Here is a 19104-nt window from a genome sequence, read left to right as displayed (position 1 = left end):
CTGGCAATTTTAGTCTTAGGTTGTGCCAGCAAAATAGGTACCCAAGTAATTTGGAAGTGAAAAAGAGGAAATGGCAGCCAGAGTTTCAACAGGTTTTTAAGACCCCAAAATGTTTCTTTTCAGTCGACCATTTTTACCCCAGTTCCATTAGGACATACATTAAAGCTGACCTAACATCTCCCACTGAAATTTCCAGAACTGCAAGCAAGAACATTCAACTTCCAATGGTCACATTCAGCTATTGCCAAGTTCCCTCAGTCCTTTTTGCCTCCCTGACTAATGGCCACCTGTTGACTGACTGCTTCAACTGAGGATGGGGTGAGTCAAAGCAAATACTATATAAATATGAAAATAAATATATGCTCAAATGGATGCATCTTAACACTCAGGTTTACAACTTACCCTCATTTCAAGGAGGCATGTACACTGTGTCTAACACACCTATTACGTAAAAGGGGAAAATAGCCACCGAATGCATTTCTATTATTGTCACATAAGTGAAACAACAAAATGATTTGGATGTAAATGTTTTGGTCCTTGATACCATGTAGACAAGGAAACTATAAAAAACTAAGTTATTTTAAGGCTCTCATTTCATTCTGTTGTTTGTTTCTCAAGCACAATTCACACATCTTTGTCACCAACCTGACTTCCTTCCACTGCTTTTTACTCCCTACCCAGCTTTCTTTCCTTGGAATCAATTGATTTAACTACATAGACTAAGTACTCTGAATTAAAGAAAATGTGACGCACCAAAATTACAGTCATCTTACATAGGAACTCTCCATGGCACTTACATCACAAAGTAGTTCCATACAGGAAGAAAGAGGACGCCCTTTAGAGCTGGAAATTTGTCTCATAAACTGCTGTATTCCTAGGTTCTGAAACAGCACTGGCACATACAAGAGCTGCTTAGTCAACATTTATGAGTTGAATGGATGAATGCATCTCCCTGTTTCCTTGTATTCCCTTTTACTCAGCAGGTCATTCCTTAAACATCTGCCACACAGCACCCCCTACAGGTAATTTGCTGGCTGTCTAGGCTTCTATAGTAGATCTGGCAAACATGGTGCCTGCACTCTGTGGAGTTTATCCTCCAGATGGGTCATTCCAAAAAGTCTGTTCCGGAAATCTGTTGCAGCATTTTTGGCTGTCTCAACAACTGAGGGACATTAGAGTCCATTTGTGGGCAGTGGCCAGGGATATAAAGTCCTACATTGGGCCCAACAATCCCAGGTAACAATGCAATGGTATACACCCCTCATGACCTTGACTGCCTTGCTGGAGTTCATGGAGGTGAGAAATCTGTTTATAAAAGGACCCGAACCTAGACTCTATTGTGCATACAGGCACAAAGCTTTTTTTTGTATAGTTGCCAAATATACTGAATTTATTTTAAACAAATGAAAGCACTGCGTAAATCAATGGAAGAGTGGCCTTTGTTGGGAACTTTTACCAAGAACTGTTAACCATGGTCTCCTGGAACCACACGGCTGTGCTTCACAGCCACCTCTGTTAATGCGTATTTATCGCTGCCCCACCCACGCTGCTGAGGTCCAGGGGCAGGCATGTGGCTGCTTTCTCACGTGGTCCAGCAGGGTCCTGTCTGCACAATCACCAATTGAAAACCAGGATACTTCAAAATAAAAGCAATAATTCCTTTTCAAGGTTTTACCATTTTTTTGTCCATTATTTGCACTAATGAGGACTTTCACTTGAGGATGGGGAAAGAAGGATGCTTAAATCCTTGTCAAGGAAACTTGAGTCTGTGAGAAATGTGAGCCACTAATCAAGACCACACGTAAACCAAATAATTCCATTTGCAAGAAGAAAATAAACTGGGTTCTGTGATAGAGACTACTGGAGGGAAGCCACTTTCCCCAAAGACGGCAGGGGAAAAACCTTTCTAAGAAATTGTAGTTTAACTGAGACCCAAAGGACAAGAGGAAAGGGCAGGAATAACATCCCAAGGGGGAAAAAATACAGCAAGTGCAAAAGCAGGGAGGCTGGTTAGCACTTGGCTTGTTGGAAGAATTGGGAAACAAAAATCAATGATGATGAAGTTCAGCGAGTCAGAGGGGACATGATGCTGCAGGTGATGGGCTTCCTGGTGGTATCCAGAATGAGCAGGATCCAACAGGGTGGTATTTGGACTGGCTGAGGATATGTGGATGAATCAGGCATCAATGTGGCAGAAACAAGCTGGGCCCAGGTCCAGACTGCGATGACACCCATGGTTCCTGGGGTGCCAATGCACAAAGTTAGGGAGTTATACGAGCAACACCACTGGTGTGGATGGCTCTGCCGTAGCAAAAAAAAAGAAATAGAATAAAGGCTACATTTATTCAAGTGTTCTAATCATCTGTGTGATATGACTTACTATCCCGTGGACAAATCATATGTAAAATGAACACCATATGGTGAGTTACATATGGAAACTCCAGTTTTTAAAGCCTTTTCTCTCGTTCTTTTTTTTTTTTTTTTTTTGAGAGAATGACTTTTTAAAGTAGATTCATAACTAGAAATGAACAGCTACAAATAAGATTCACAAAAGGTAAGCTCTGTATCCAGGATCCAAAAATTGAGAAAGCTCAAAGACATGAGGTTTCAGAAGCATTATGTTAAGCTCCATGAAACACTGTAATATCTTCCCTTCAGAAGTGACTTCAGAAGAAACTACACGTGATTCTAACGGTTGTTATATTTTAATTCTCTGAACCCTGCCAATCCATGTGTAGACTATGTAGATAATCAACCTATTTTCAGATTCAAAGAGGCTCCTACTGTTTGCTCTTACTTCACAGAAGTACCCCACTCCTCTGCTCTTGGACCTTTGGCCCCACTGTGTCTTGAGACAGTTCTAAAGATGGCACCCTCCTGCCCATGGCCCTAATTGCAAAACAAATGAGTAAACATTAACAAGATCAACAAAATACAAATAAACACAATGACTCTGGCTTCCTTTTCAGCCTTTATCCTCCATGGCCTCAACTGCACCCAATGCAATTGATGACCCTTCAGGTCCCATTACAACCGTCTTGGCGTGGCCACCATTTTTCTCTCTTTAGGATTCTTTTAATGACCTTTAGGCCTTTTCAAGGGCAGAGCCAAGTGGTGGAGGGAGAGAAGGGGTGGAGGGTTAACTGGGGATTGGGTCCAGGCATGATGGAAGTTCTCATGGGACTTTAACGTGGGAACTATTTCCAAAAGAGGTCAGATTTCCGGGCAGGAAGTTGGTACTTTCTTAGTTTTCAAATTTTTCATGTATATTATATTTGATCCTTGAGGTCAAGAGGGCTCATATTATTCATTATTCCTTCAATTGCAAAGATAAGACAACTGACTCTCAGAGATCTGGGTAGTGTGTCCTACATCACTCATCTAATTAAGGCTTATTCTGGTTTTTTTTTTTTAAATAAACATACATGCCATTGTAGTCCTAATAAAGTCCTCTTCAAGCTACCAGTCACTTGCTGGTATTAATAAATATCAGGAGTTTGCAAAATATTGACCAGTATGCCTAGAGTTTGAGCAATGCCCAGAAAGATTTATTGTTTACCAGAAATAAAGATATGCTTGTAATATTTCATTATAATGCCTTTGGGTGAAGAAAGAGATAAAGGCTGTTGTCAGAGTTAACAGACTAAACAGACATTCTAGGATAAATATGATTAATACAAAGCACTCAATTCCCACAGAATGGAATAAGGGGATTTCTTTTTTTAAAGAACTAGAGTGGAAATCTAAATTCATACTCTCAATCTAAATTCCAATGAATAAGATATGTCAATAGTTTATAATCCCTGGAGTATGACATTCTCTGACACCAAGAATTTGCTTTCCTCTTCCCCTTCAATTACTTTTGGATCTCTTTGTGGTTCATTTCCCTTTGATGTGTACCTTATACTGAATCAACACAGGTTGGTCAACTGTAAAGAAAAGAAATGCTTACACATTTCACATCATAAAATTACTGAGCTAAAAGCAGTTGAGAAGAGTTCTGCCCTTAAAGAAGATTTTTTCTAAGGACATAAATATAGAGATTCCCTACAGAATCATAAAATGTTTAAAGTCCAATTCTAATTGGAAAACATAAGATCACTCAGAATTAAAATTTAAGCCCTATTATTGTTTAGAAACTGTATTTCTCTAAAAAAATTACAAGGAGAGTTTTCTCTTTCATTATTTTCTTTTTCTTTTTTTTTTTTTACTGAACAGATTACCTTTTCCTGCTACCCAATATCTTATAACATTTCATGAATAAGAAAAAGAATCTTATTAAAATATTACTATAATTTACAACTTTAGATAATGTCATATGTTTGATAGATTCAAAATATGCCCCCATGTTCCATTCACGGATTTTATTGATACAAATGTATATGTTCCTTCATTTGCTCAGAGGAGGAGAGAATCCAACAGACCAGCCCATCACTTCAAATTGTGTTAAATATTACATGTAAAACATGCTCCCTTAAAAGCAGCTATGAAACGCTGTGAAGAAACAATTCCTTTCAGTATGACTTAGAAACACAGGCCTGCAATGAAACCTATGTATTCTCATCTCTCAAAACAAGTATATACTTAAAAAGAAATGACAAGTATAATTAAGAGAAACCCTTCCAAAGCAATAAACAGGGAGCAAAACAAATAAGAGTTCCTGTAAATGAAACTCCTGGAATGCTTTTAAGCCATGTCCTTGCTTATCATTTGCTGACTGTTACTGGCTCCTCTTACACAATTTATCAATCCTCTATTTCAGGGCACGTCCATGATAACGTTAGCCACTGACCACATTCCATAATATGAGAGCATTCTTGCAGTGGTGACATGTCCTATCAACACAGCCCTGTGTGATAAAGCAATTACGTCCTCCCAGTGTTGTAAGAATTAACTGCACCAGATGCCATGTCTTTCCCTGCTTCACAGAGAAGCCTTGTAATAGGACATGATGTATTAAAGTCATCTCAATTCACACAATCGGAAAGAAAACATGAATACCAAATAAAGAGGCATTATCTTTCCCAAGGGTGAGAATGAAGTATAATGAGACCGACTTGGGTGCTAAAATGTCCTTTTAGGCTGAGTTCCCCTTTGGTGAATAAGGCCGATCTAGCCTGGTCAGCTTGGGTGCTGCACTGAATTCAGTGGAAGAACAGATCTGTAAAAACATCAGGGCCTGGCAAGCATGTCAAATGCCTTATTAGGAGAAACTGAACTGGCCTCGAGAAAGCATTGGGAGGGCAGAGGATTTGCAATTCTGTGTGTCTATCTTTGCATTTTTAATGTCAGAATTATTTTTCTCAGGTTTGTAGAAACTGTCAGCATTCTGACTTGCTGGACTGACGAACTCATCAGGAAAAAGCCTGGACTAGAAATCCCATTTTACAAGAGAATCTCTGACTTTGAAAGTAACATGAGCATGGAATCTTCAATTATGTTAAAAAGTTTCCTAGTTCTGTAATTAAGAACTTGATTTAATTCATTATCCTGGCCCCTTATTTTACTTCCTTTGCTCCAGATGAAGGGCAGAGAGGAAAATTATGCAAATATGCCGGCCTGGAGATGATTTCTCTCAGCTGGTGCAGACCATCTGGTTTTCCATGGTAGAATGAAAAAGGTAGAAAATGGGAACAATGAAATAGCATGTGTTCACTGCAAGATTTTGAAAGATGCTGAAATTTTTGGATGTAGCCTCCAAGTTCATCATTTTGCCCAATCAAAAAATATAAGTAGAGAAATGGAAAGAGGCAACATCCCATAGGTAGCAGAATCAGAATCAGCAGAATCAAACTGACTCAGTCCAATTCCCTCAAGCCGTTTTATAAAACTGGTTTTATCACCAAATTGTCCCCTAATCTGAAATTCATCAGGATGATGGGATATAGAATATACGTGGTCCAAAGCCAGTCATAGCAAAACAAACATATGAAAACAAAATAAAAACAAAAAGGAACCAAAAAAAAAAAAAAAAAAACCCAACCAAAACACCCTTATGTGAAAATCTGGCTAGAAACACAGATTTCAGCAATGAAAAAATAAAGGGAAAGAAATGGTATATATGTATCCTTTACAAAAATATGCTCGCTTGGCTTTTACATATATTTCCTTAGGGGACTGAGTCTGCTCTCTTGTTTTTTTCCAGAAAAGTAGCTGGAAAATAATGATAAAAAAAAAAAAAAGCTCATTTAAAAATTTTGTGATTTTTCTTTTAAAGGAGGGACTAGGGATTGAACCCAGGACCTTGTGCTTGTTAAACACACACCCTACCACTGAGCTATTACCATTCCTTCATTTTTTAAATTTCTCATGGAACATTCTAGAAGATAAAAAAAAATTTCATTAAAAATGGCTTGTTTGAAGAGGGTTACAATGATTTTTAAAGCACAAGTTAATGTTGAGATGATCTTGGTTGCAAGCCTGGTGGGTGACTTTCATGGATTCTGCCTAAGAAGCTAGGACATAGCTGGCTTTGGGGTCTGCTGCTGGAAAGCCCTGCAGGACCTGGGTGACTGCTGGAGAGTTGAGGGGCAGCCTCACCCACCCCTCTCTATGACACTCAGGGCTCAAACATCAAGGAGCCCCATGAATCCCAGTCTCTTTCCTAAAGGAAGGCAGCAATGGTGGTATCAGCCTGAGCAATAAGAACACAGTTATCAAAGGTGGGGGGGGGAATGAAGCTATGCACAGACAGGCATCCATGTGCCTAAAGGGCTCATCACTGGGCTGCAATCCCTGTTTATGCCACTGTCCCCCACATGGACCTAGACTTGTGATGTTCTTGTCTGTGCTCAGATTCTTCAACTGTGAAATAGAGTTAATGATGTGTCTACATCACTGGGTTGCTGCTAGGATTACAGAAGATAATACCTATCTTTTTCTGGTGGCCTCGTGCAACCTACATGCGCACTAAAGAATTTCTTTCCATTGCATTTTTTTAAACTGTCATACAACAGACACGACATAAAATCTGCCATTGGAGCTATTTTCAAGTGTAGAGCTCAGTGGCATGAAGTACATTCACACTGTTCTGCAACTGTCACCACCAGCCATCTCCAGAACTTCTTCATTATCCCAAATGGAAACTCTGCCCCCACTAAACACTTAACTCCTCACTTCCCCCTCCCCAGTCAAAGTTATACTTTCTGTCTCTAGGAATTCGACCCTTCCAGGTACCTCATATAAATGAAAGCAAACAGTATTTGCCCTTTTGTGACTGGTTGATTTTACATAGCATAATGTCTTCAACCTAAATGGCATCATGAGTGATAAATGTATGCTGCTAGGTTGAAAAATAGTCCCAGAGAAGGCAGGTCCTCTTACTCAGCTGTAGAAATTAAGCAAATACACATTTTCTCAACCCCAAAGCAGATACTGCATCACCAATGGGGACCCTTTTTTATTCACACAAACTATCTCTTATTATCTCTGATGCACATGGAGCTCAGTGACAACCATTCTTTTGGGGTCTCTTTAGACAAATAACTTTCAACATCTCCACCAATTAGTTGTTCCAGCTAAAGTATCACATCTCTTGAAAGTTACGTAGAAGCACTCAAGTGATGGCTCCCACGGGAATTCTAAATCCTATCGCACTTTGTACAATGGCCAGGAATTCCTACCCTTCATATGAAACACAAAGAAGAGGGGACAGGTTGGAGAGCTCTTTGAAATACAAACTTCTACTGAGCTCAAATTCAGCCACGCAATCATCTTGGATCTCCACATTCTAGCTACATTGGAAAAAACGTACGTAAAATACCTAAATCATACAAAAGAGTCAGTTGGCAAACTTATTCTTTGTTGTTAAGATGAACTAAATTCCATAACTTCTGAATTTTCAACCAATCCTTAACCCTGAGAATTCTCTAAACATTCATGCTGCCTGTAATATAAAGAGGCCTGTTTCTTTATTCCTCCATATTTGCAGTGGCATATATGTGTTTTATCTTGTGGTGTTGTCTGAATACATAATCATTTCCCCCACAAGAGAGCCCACATTTAAGTTCACCTGGTTAGTACTCAGTGCGTATCGTGTGTAGGTGATTAGTATCTTTGTCAATATCATGAAGTTTCTTCTTTTTCATGCTGCTATATTTGAGTGCACATGCAAACTTCTTTTAAAAAATACCCAAATATTGAATGAGCATTCATTATACACCGCCTCCTGTGAAAGCCCATTGTAAAAGCTCTGGAAGCTGAACAGTGAAAGCTACATAGAGCCCGCTCATGTGGAACTGGGCCTTGAAAGACTGCAAGCATGTCTGCGTTTTTAGTGACCATTAAACTCTATTAAATGAAGTGATGAAAATGGTCATAAGTCTGGACCCAGAAGGAAGGATCTTGAGCTCATCACGTTTCATGCTGCAGAAACACCTTTGTTGATGCCAAGACATGAGAGGCCCAAAAAGAAAAAGAAAGAAAAGAAAAATGCAAAGAAAAAAAAAGACTCGAGGTTAAAATACTTCATTGAACACATACTGATATTGAAAATATATTCTTCAAGCGATTGCTTGGGCTTCAAACGCAAGACCAAACTATAAATAGCTGTTCGGAGAAACTTTAAGAATTTTGTATCACTCCTCTTGGGCCTTCAGAAGCTCCCAGATGGAGCAAAGGAGAGATAAGAATGATTACTTTCATTTTGCAGGTGATAAAGCAAGCCTCGAGATGTTAATCAACTGCTCCCAAACAAAGGAACCAGAGCTACAATCAAGAATAAAATCTTGTTCTCCTTTCAGTGCCATGAGCTCCGTCCCTCCTGTCATGTTCTCAAATCAAAGGCATTTTCTGTCTGTGAGTAACTAAGATTAGGAGGTCCAGGATGGTACAAAATCAACCTAGTAAAGGGCCTACTGGTATCAGAGGATGGGGAAACTTCTGGACGGTGGCAGATCTATTTTACATGCTGGTTGTGTGATAAGGATCTTAGATATGATGACGGGGGTCAGCTTTTTCTCTTTTCTGATGCCAAAAATGCCACTAACAGGTAACCCAATTGCTATATGGTTGGACCAAGATTTAAAGGCAGGTAAGTAAAGCTTGTTAGGTTCACAAAGGACATGTTATATTAAGGTCAGAATGATGGCACGTCCCTGACCTAGAAAGAGTGGAGAAAATCCCAGTTCTTTAACCACAGGGGAGAAGGAAGGACAGACTATGAAGGACCACTGGGAGGGGGATTCCCACCAGAAGCTATAAGGGTGCTGTGTCCCGCCAGCCCTGATGTGTAAACAAAGGAACCAAAGAGCGTGGCTGACCACCCAGCTCCGGAGGACTCAGTAGTTAGCCACTGCAGTCACTGATCGACAGTGTACCACAAAGAATTCAGAATGAAAAACAGGATGAGACAACATGTGCTTTGGGAAAACAGGCCCCTTAGCTAGTCAGATGTATATTTCAGAAAGTTTTAATGAACCCAGGTTCTTGCATCTCCCCACACCTAGAAAAGCATTGAAATCACTTACTTAGGATTTATCTCTTCTGAGTGGCTGGCAGTAATCTTTTACCAAGGTGTGAGCTTAACTGCATGCATCCCTTAGCCAAAAATCATATGTAAACTGACTTCTCCTCTACCTCTGCCAGCAGTTTCCTCAGCACTACTGAGAGGCTGTCTCCCAGGCCATAGTCCTCAGTAAGTCCCTGAACGAAACTTAAACCTACAACTGTTGCCCACGTTGTATGTTTCTCAGTAAGCCAACAGAATCAGCAACCACTTGGCGAGCTATTTGATCCTGCTGTTCTTAACGACGCAATATCTATGAAACTAAAGGTGAGACAGAATACACTTTTCACATTAACGACAGCTTGAGTCACACGTGGTCTTCTTTGTGTAATAGTTATTAGCTCTCTGCAGAAAGTAAGTCAGATATCTGAATAAAGCTGGAAGTTCTTGTGTCCTGCTTCCCAAAGTGAAGGCTTAATCTTTTCACTAGTGTCAATTTCTAATCAAACGAAGACTCTGTTGTCTCACACTCATGTACCCTCCAGTGATGTCAGTAGGGTGTTGTGATATAAATACCAGATTCGTTTTTAGAAAAGAGAGTATTTTGATAGGTGAGACTGGAACTATTTTGATAGAGAAAACTAAGAGTTTATTCCATAAACATCCATGCTTACTATCTAACAAATGAAATTAATTTGTTGGACTCTAAACACAAGAAATCTAATAAAGTAATTTACACATAGATACAAAGAGTATACAAATTTCAGATAAATTTTGCCAGTAATCTGCTAAATAGAAATTAAAGTGACGCTGTGTAATTATTTAAGTGTTAAGGCAATTGCAGACAATTCCACATCTGAGAATTTATCTCAAAGAAGTTATTTAACAGAGCATAAAGCCATATGCTCAAAATTGTTATGACAGATTTATTTCTCTATAAAAACAAAGTTATGGAAGTAACTAAAAGTTCAACAATAAATACCACTTTATTTGGAAAAAACTATGTTAAATCCACACAAAGCTCTATCACTCTGGGATTAAAAAGTGATTTAAAAAAAAAAAAGTTGAAGGGAAAAGGCAGAAACCTGAATAGTTTGTGCTCTATAGTTACAACTATAAAAATATGTATGCTTGTGGAAAAGAAATGGGATGTAATTTTGCCAGAATAAAAATATTTGACCAAAAGCTGTGAGATTCTGGAGCGTTCTGACACACATTTCCTTAAATATTGTTTCTATTTTTAATACTAATAACTTTCAATTAATTTCTTTGATGAGTAAAGCTCTCTTAAGTTTTTTTTTCAATTTTAATGATACAAATAAGTTGGCAAATCTCTTGGGGATGGCAGAAAATTTTTATTACCATAAAATGATTGTTTTATGGGGACAAGGTGAAATCAAACAGTCCGGCATCCCCAGGTGACAAAGCATTCATCCTGTGTTCATCCTTCAGAGAATCCTTCAAGCCTTCAAGCCTTTCTAATGTTATACATCCATTTAAATACAAACTATACCTGAAAAATGGTGCAGAAATCTGTAGCCTTACATGACCATTTTGTTTTATAATATACAAGAATACAGAAGCTCCAGTCAATATCTTTTTTTTTTTCCTCCCCTAAACTGCATAACAATATAAAGGAAAAGAGAAAGAAAGTAAAAATTTTTAAATTACGACACTTCTTAGAATATTTAACCTCTATCATATCTTTTGTTCTCTCGGGCTTACTCCCATTTTAGCAGCTGCGGGTCTTTACCATTTGGGAGTTGAGGGCCACCTTGAGAACCTGCCGGTGTTAGAAGATGTTCATATATACATAGATGCAAATATTTGCATATAGCTTCCGAGGGTTTATACTTGCCCTCCCCTCCCAGCTCTCTGATACTGGATCCACGCTTAGCCAGTTACGAGTCCCACTTCACAGGGTTGTTATTTACTTTTAATCTTTGTATCTTTCTTCCAATATGCAAACAAGAGACACCTCACAACTTTCCTCTGCTGCCTCTTCTAGATATCAGAGTTTGGGATCTCAGATCTGAATTCTTTCATCATTAGCCATTACAAAATATGTAGGTAGGTACGTGCATTCCCTTAATAACTGTAGGTCTGATGCTAAGAAGTCTATATGCCCTGGGATTTTTTTTTTAATGCTCACAAACACCTGGAGACATAGATACTACTATTCCTAATTTTACAGATGATAACACAGAGGCTCAGAGAAGATAAAACTGAGCAAGTCACAGAGTTATTAGGGAACGGTGGTGTATTCAAAGTCAAGTCTCACTGTGCCACTACACTTGCTCTTAACCACAGTCAGAATAAGCTGAAATTATAGGTAACGTGACTAAATAAGTGGAGAAACCTGCACAAATCTGAGAGATCATTTTTGCTGGGATGAAGGAAAGAAAGGTGATGAAGGGAGAGGCCATCTGGGTCTGAGAATAGTGGCACGAGCTGCAGACATTAAGGATGTTATGCTGGAGAAACTTACCACAACTATACCAGAATCCATAAAGAGATAGCGAGTATCCTGCATACCAGCCAGAGGCATTTTTTTTTTTTTTTGCCCTTGGCAAGGACAAAGTAATCACCTATACCAGATTCCACTGGTGTATTCATTTGATTTTAATGCAAGATGAGAATTAAACGTACAATTTCCAAACGTGCTGTTATGCATTTGGGGTTTGGAGTGTCTTCAGAAAGCACAAGTGCTAATAAAAACATACTCGATTAGAACAAAAATAAAGACCGCATAGTTTACTCGGCGTCCTCAGAAAGTTATTCCACAACACGTATACGCACACACCTAAATATAGATACACCTATTCTTAAGAATTCTCCCCATTTACATTACTGTCCAAATTGAAAGGAAAGCTTCTGCCACTGGGGAACTTTGAGAATGACTAGATAAAAGTGTTAAGTGGGGATGCAATAGTCTTTGTTATTGGAGTATAGCTGACTTACAATATGACATTAGTTTCAGGAGTACAACATACTGAGTCAATATTTTTACAGGTTACATACTATACAAAGTTATTATAAAATATTGACTGTATTCCCTATGCTGTATATTACATCCCTGTGGCTTATTTATTTTGTAACTGGTAGTTAATACCTCTTAATCCTCTAGAACAAGGCTTCATAAAGATTTATTTTAAAACTTAATCATTAAAACAAAAGTCCATGTGTTTATCAGCCCTATCCAAACACAAGCATTAGTTAAGAAGAGGAGTGACTAAGCTTTAGGAAATAAAAAGCTAGGATGGGACAGAGGATGTTTAAAAGGGTAAACGTTCTTGTGCAGATTCTTCATCATACAAGACAGAACTGAAATTAACTATAGGATAAACTATTCAAGTAACTAGTCTAGAATCACATCAAAATATATAGACCAGAATCACTAGTCCAGAATGCCAGTTGTTTTTTTTTTAATTGGCATTCCAATGAAAAAACTGTGACATTTTTGTGCCCAAATTCATGGCTGAAAATAGTCAAAATGATCAGTGGAAAGTATCTGGCAATTTGGATACTTGGCAGTTTGGGTTGTAGATTAAACATTTTTCTAATTCATAACAGAATTCCTCTGTAGAAACTACTAAAGCAGATATTTAGTGTCTGATAATATTCTTGGAAAGCAGGCAAGTGTATGGGAAGTGATGATTCCAGATGCCCTTCAAAACAAACATGTATTGACCAATTTATGAATTAAATGTGAGTGGCATTGGAAAAACTCCGAAACCTGTTAAGTATCTAACACCCAGAAATCCTTTATAATTAGTGTAGACATTAGCAGACACGTTGGAGCCTAAAGAAATATAATTGAAGTAGTTAAAATCTAGTGGGGAACACCACAAGCAAGAAAAGCTGTATCTTTGGAAAATTTTAAATGAAATAGAATAAAAGAGCTTTGAAATCACATAAATTAAACAAAGTAGAGCTCACTGCTTACTGACTGTGCTCTACTTTTGATGATACAACACAGAACAAATGATTGCCACACTACGTATATTTCTTTGCAAGCATTTTTTTTCTCTGTTCAACTAAATTTAGTGTAGGTTGCCACAAATGGAAATAAAAGCGGTAACCTAGAAAGGATTTTTAGACAAGTTGTACTTTCTTGATTCTAAAATGATATTTTCATGTCCTGTTAGCTCAGATACCTGTAACCTTATGATTTTTATAGGCTATGACTGACATTTGGTTCTAGAATTATTTACTTTCTTCCTAAATCCTTCCCTAGAAGGTCACCAATAATGATACGATCTTTTCTTTAAAGGTTCTAAACCAAATCCAAACATCCAAACATCCAATCTTTGTGTGGTAAAACTCTCTGCTTAAGTATTTTAAACCTTGGACTCTCATTTCTGTATTTCATTAAATTAAAAAAAAATTTTTTTAAAAATTGAAGTGCAGTCAGTTACAATGTGTCAGTTTCTCATGTACAGCATGTTTCAGTCATACATACACATACATATATTTCTTTTCATATTCTCTTTCATGATAAGTTACTATAAGATATTGAATTTAGTTCCTTGTGCTATACAGTAGAAACTTGTTGTTTATCTATTTTATATATAGTAGTTAGTAGCTGCAAATCTCAAACTCCCAATTTATCCCTTCCCCCACTTCCCCACTGGTAACCATAAGTTTGTTTTCTATGTCTGTGAGTCTGTTTCTGTTTTGTAAATAAGTTCTTGTGTCTTTAAAAAAAAATAAACCTTTAACATGACAAACAGCAATTACATCTTAATTGCGGCAACACAGGAAGTCACTTCATTCTGGGTTACACAGAAAAGGCCTCAGAAACAAAAAAGCTCCGTGACCAGGCTGTCCACGATGTGACAAGTGACGGCCTGCAGCTGGAAAAGAGCATTTTCATTTTCCACCAAGTTTCTCTGCCTCCCTGTCTCTCCCCGCAGCTACTTTACATTGATCTCAGTAAGACACAGTTTAAAACCAAAGCTACGGTTTTCTTTGCTTAGACTACCTGCAGTTATGAATTAACACTGTGTAGACAACATTTCCGGCAAGATAAGAAAAGCGTTACAAAAGCGAAGCAACTAATGCGATTTTAACTCGAGTTCATCAACAGTTCAGCCCATGCCTGTTTTCCCTAAACCACACCGTGCATCTGGCCTACCTCTCTGCCCACATGCTTACCCCAGGAAGAAGGCACTTAGTCTGAGGAGACATGAGGCGTCTGTCAAACATAACAGCCCGGTTCCAAGTGGGTCCAGCTTTCCAGAGGGATCAGCCTTCGCAGGGGGAGCCAGAACTCAGAAACAGAACTTAAGGCAGCCAAGTCCTGTGCTGACCAGCATTTCCACTCCTGTCCTTTTCCTTGCTGGCTTGGGGGTGTGCTGCCTTAGCCAGTGTGACTTTCCAAAGTTCTGCAGATTACAACCAGTTCACTCTGTTCCAGAACCTCTCAGGCAGGCAGAGGAGCCCATCAAAGTCAATGAGCAAACACAAAGTGGGAGGGTCTTTTTTCTACTCTGAATTACGTCAGCTGGCTTGGAAGAAAGAAGCCTGCAAACTTGTGAAAGCAAAGAAAGTAACATTTCATTAATATCAGATGCCCGCCTTCCGGCAGCCCCAGCCAAGGCTGTGCTTAAAGACACTGTCTTCACTGCAGAATGACAGGGTGCACAAATGTTAGCCTGCAAGGAAATGACTGGCCTGAAAAAGAGTCTGGAATTAAAGCAAGAACCTTCTTCGACTTCCAACCAGTGAAGAAATATTTCCTCTCCTCACCCAAGAAAGTGATATCTTCCTTTCGTGGTTTCCTTTCCCGGTTTCAATGTGTATATAAAAAACAATGTGTACATATAAAACTATAAACTTTCATTCACACAGTCAAATAAGCATCACTTGGACACATCTAGTTTTAATTCAAAAACTTTATTCATCAAAAGATACCTTGCAAAAGTGAAATGGTAACCACAGTACTCTGAGGACATTTGCAAAGCACACAACAAAGGATTACTAGCCAGAAAACAGCAAGAACTCCTGTAAGTCAATAAATAAAAGACCCACAATCTAAAAAAAGAGAAAAAACAAAACAAAACAAAACAGAAAAAGACAGACCAAGGGGGAAAAAAATCCACAGAGATAAATCACTGAAGAGAGAATCCTGGTGGCCAATAAACATGATAAAATGCTTGACACTTCACTACTAATCAGGAGTACAAATTAAATTCACAATTTACCATTTCACACCCAGTGCAGTGGAAACATTTAGGATATCTGAAAACCCCACATCTTGGAGAGGATGTTAAGCGGGGGTTGGCAAACTCTATGCTCAGGTGCCAAATCTATCCAGCCATCTGTTTTGTATAACCCGCAAGCTAAGAATGTGTTTTATATTTTTAAATGGTTGAAAAAAAAGAACAAAAGAAGAATTGTACTGTGTGACATGAAAATTACATGGAGTTCAGATTTCAGTGGCCTTAAATAAAGGTTTATTAGAACATGGTCATACTCATTCATTTATGAATTGTCCATGGAGGGGTTTTGCGCTACAATGGCAGGGTTGAGCAGTTGTGACAGAGACCACGTAGCTCACCAAGGCTTAAATCTTTCCTGTTTGGTCCTTCACAGAGAAGGTTTGCTGACTTCTCACGAAGAACCACCAGACTTCCATGCACTGTTGGTGGGAGTATAAATTGGTATAGTCATGTAGAGGCTTGGCAGAATGCAATGAGGTTGAAGATGTGAATGCTCCATTGGTTGGTATCCCATCACTCACTAGGTACCCAGAGAAGCCCTCACATGAGTACACAGGGAGATATATGTACAGAATGTCCCTAGCAAAATGGGAGTTACAGTAAAAAGTGGAAACCAACCTCAATGTATATCAACAGGAAAAGTGGATAGACAAAGCTGGAGACACTATTCGGCACAAAAAGTGAATGAATTTCAAGTAACAACATGGATAAATCTTCACAAACATCAGGCTGATAGAAAAAAAGCAAGTTGCAGAAACTTAATACATTAAGAATCAAGATTCACAAACATTAACTGCTATATATAAAATAGATAAACAAGTTTCTGCTGTATAGCACAGGGAACTATATTCAGTATCTTGCAGTAACCTATAATGAAAAAGAGTATGAAAATATGTATGTATATGTATGACTGAAACATTACGCTATATACCAGAAATTGATACATTGTAACCGACTATACTTTAATTAAAAAAAGAACTTATGATATGATTTGAGTAAAGTTTGAAAATAAGCAAAAATACCATATACTTTATGCAGGCAGTACAAGTATAAAGATAAATATGAAAACAAGTACCAAATATAGAAAAGTGGTTCCATCCAGATTTGAGACCATGTGGAAGGTTAGTGGGAAGAAGGGGTAACTCTATGAATGATATTTTATTTCTTAAACTAGGTTGTATCTATACCATGGGTCATTATATTGTTGTCTATGCTATTTTATATTTTGAAAAAAGCTCATCATAAGTGAATTAGGAAAAATAGTGAAAAAGAATCATGATACAAAATATGCCAAATCAATAATATAGACATTAAAATGATAGATATATGATACAACCTTTGAGAGTAACGAAAAGAAAAAGAGTAGCCTGCCAGCTTTTTTCCCACAATACTCACTCCACTGTTAAAAATATTTAGAAAAAATGTTGTAAGGAAACATATGAATTCTATTTATACTGCTTGCAACTGGATAGTGGTTTTGAGCATGGTTATATTCTGTCCTTTTAAAAATTTAGTATTTTTAAAACTTTCTACAATAGGTTTATATTACGTTTTCAACCTCAAAAAAATTTTTTTCTTAAGTATCTAACAGGCAGCCAAGGATTACCTAACTTTCTAGGGAAATTAGAAACCTTTGTTGGGGAGCTGGTTTTGGACATGAGACCATCTTCTCCATGGGTTGCTGGCCTCCTGAATAAAGAAATCTTTCCTTTCCAAAAAAAAAAAAAAAAAAAGAAAGAAAGAAAGAAAGAAAAAAGAAACCTTTGTTTAACTCAGTAATTCCTATGGATTAGGATATTTTACAACTCTGTGAGGGTAGATATTAACTTGTAGAAAACTGATAGAAATGCAAATGAATTTGTCCAGCAAAAACAAATTTGTCTAACAGAAGTGCTAATGATTTCTGCCTTGTATAAAAGATAAGCGCACAAATTACCTTTTTATTGCCCATAGAGCATTAACCAGTTCTGTATCGAATTTAAAAATCTTAGTCCAGTATTCTTTCTTTCAATGGCTATAAATACTTCTGTCTCTCCCCATAATCTTTTAAACAGGCTTTACCATCATGCTGGTTCCTTCCATGAATTAAAAAAAAAATTTTTTTAGCACATATTCATTTTCTATTTGAGAGAAACATTCTGAAATGATTGAAAAATTTATACTTGGACACCAGTTTTCAATTTGAAACATAGTTTCTTTTCTGACAATGGCATATATGGTGGCTAGCATTCCAAGTCTAGCCCCACATAGCTCAAGTGGTAGAGTACATGTTTAGCATGCACAAGGTCCTGGGCTCCCCAGTGCTTCCTCTAAAAATAAGTAAGTAGCTGGATGTGGGCTTCCTCGGGCTCGGGCTCGGGCTCGGGCTCGGGCTTGGGCTCGGGCACGGGCTGAGCAGCGCGGCCAGGCCGGACACCTGCGTCCGCCCGCGAGCAGGGCTGACTTCTTCGGGTTCGTGAGGCCCCAGACGCCTGTCCGCTCCAGAATGAAGGTCTTCCTGTCGGTGCTGCTGGCTGCCCTCCTGGGTGTGGAGCGAGCCCGCTCCCTGGTGTGCTTCTCTTGCAAGAATAAGCAGTTGGTACTGCCTGAAGCCCACCGTCTGCTCCGACTCCGACAACTGCTGCGTGACCGTATCTGCATCCGCTGGCATCGGGAACACGGCGGACTTTGGCTGCACCCCGAACAAGGGCTGCTGCCCGACCTGCCCCGGCCCGAGCGTCAATCATGGAGTAGCGTCCGTGGGTACCCACTGCTGCCAGAGCTTCCCGTGCAGGGTCAGTGCGGCCGATGGCGGGTTGCGGGCCAGCACCCGCGTGCTGGGCCTTGGGCTCCTGCTCAGCCTGCTGTCCGCCCTGCTGCGGCTTGGCCCCTGATCGTCGGGACCCTGTGCCCAGCCCAGACCCCTGAAGCTCAGGAAGGAAGGAAAGCGCAGCCCCTCCTGGACTCTCGGGGATCTCGAAGCCTCCTCCTCTGACTTCTCACCCTCCCTATCACCCCCTCTGCCTGGCTCTGGGTCCTCACAGGCAGGTCAGTCAGCTGCCCTTACTTCCAGGTCAGCCTTCCTGGGGGAATCTGGTAACGGAGCCTGAGGGTCCCGGGGACACACTGGGAGGGGCACCTAAGCCCCAGGCCTGCCCTGTCCAGGCCCTGTCCACACCCAGGTATGGAAGATGTGCTGTGTGGACAGGTGTGTGGTCAGTGCGCCCTGCCCAGCATGTGTGTGTGGGGCCCTATGGGCCCCGGGTTTGGGAGAGGGGGGTGGGGGTAGGCATTGGAATCCCCAAGCCCCTTTCCCCTGGCATCTCTGTACCCCTTATTTCATTACTCCAAGGGCAGCCTTTTAGGGCACAGAGCTTCCACTGGTCCCACATCTAGGCTGCTGACTCAGGAATCTGCTCCCACCCCCAAATCCAACTGCAGCCCCCACCCCACTGG

General features: G+C 39.5%; 1 protein-coding gene and 1 pseudogene across 9 annotated transcripts in view; one reads left to right on the top strand and one right to left on the bottom strand.

Annotated features, from left to right (window-relative positions):
- Positions 1-19104, bottom strand: part of CACNB2 (calcium voltage-gated channel auxiliary subunit beta 2) — a 347650-nt gene that overhangs the window by 148522 nt on the left and 180024 nt on the right. The window contains exon 1 of one of the 9 annotated variants that reach the window (XM_031444662.2): positions 14603-15801. The exons of the other annotated variants lie outside the window; for them this stretch is intronic. Within the exon in view, the coding sequence (XP_031300522.2) occupies positions 14603-14653 (51 nt within the window). The 5' untranslated portion in view covers positions 14654-15801. Of the gene's footprint in view, positions 1-14602; positions 15802-19104 lie in introns of those variants that run through there. 9 annotated transcript variants of the gene reach the window in all.
- LOC135319355 (lymphocyte antigen 6E-like) lies at positions 17973-18607 on the top strand (annotated as a pseudogene).

This window comes from Camelus dromedarius, chromosome 26 (assembly GCF_036321535.1).
Source record: "Camelus dromedarius isolate mCamDro1 chromosome 26, mCamDro1.pat, whole genome shotgun sequence".
NCBI classification, from domain to species: domain Eukaryota; kingdom Metazoa; phylum Chordata; class Mammalia; order Artiodactyla; family Camelidae; genus Camelus; species Camelus dromedarius.
Note: the sequence above shows the minus strand (reverse complement) of the source record. Positions and strands in the feature narration are given on the sequence as shown.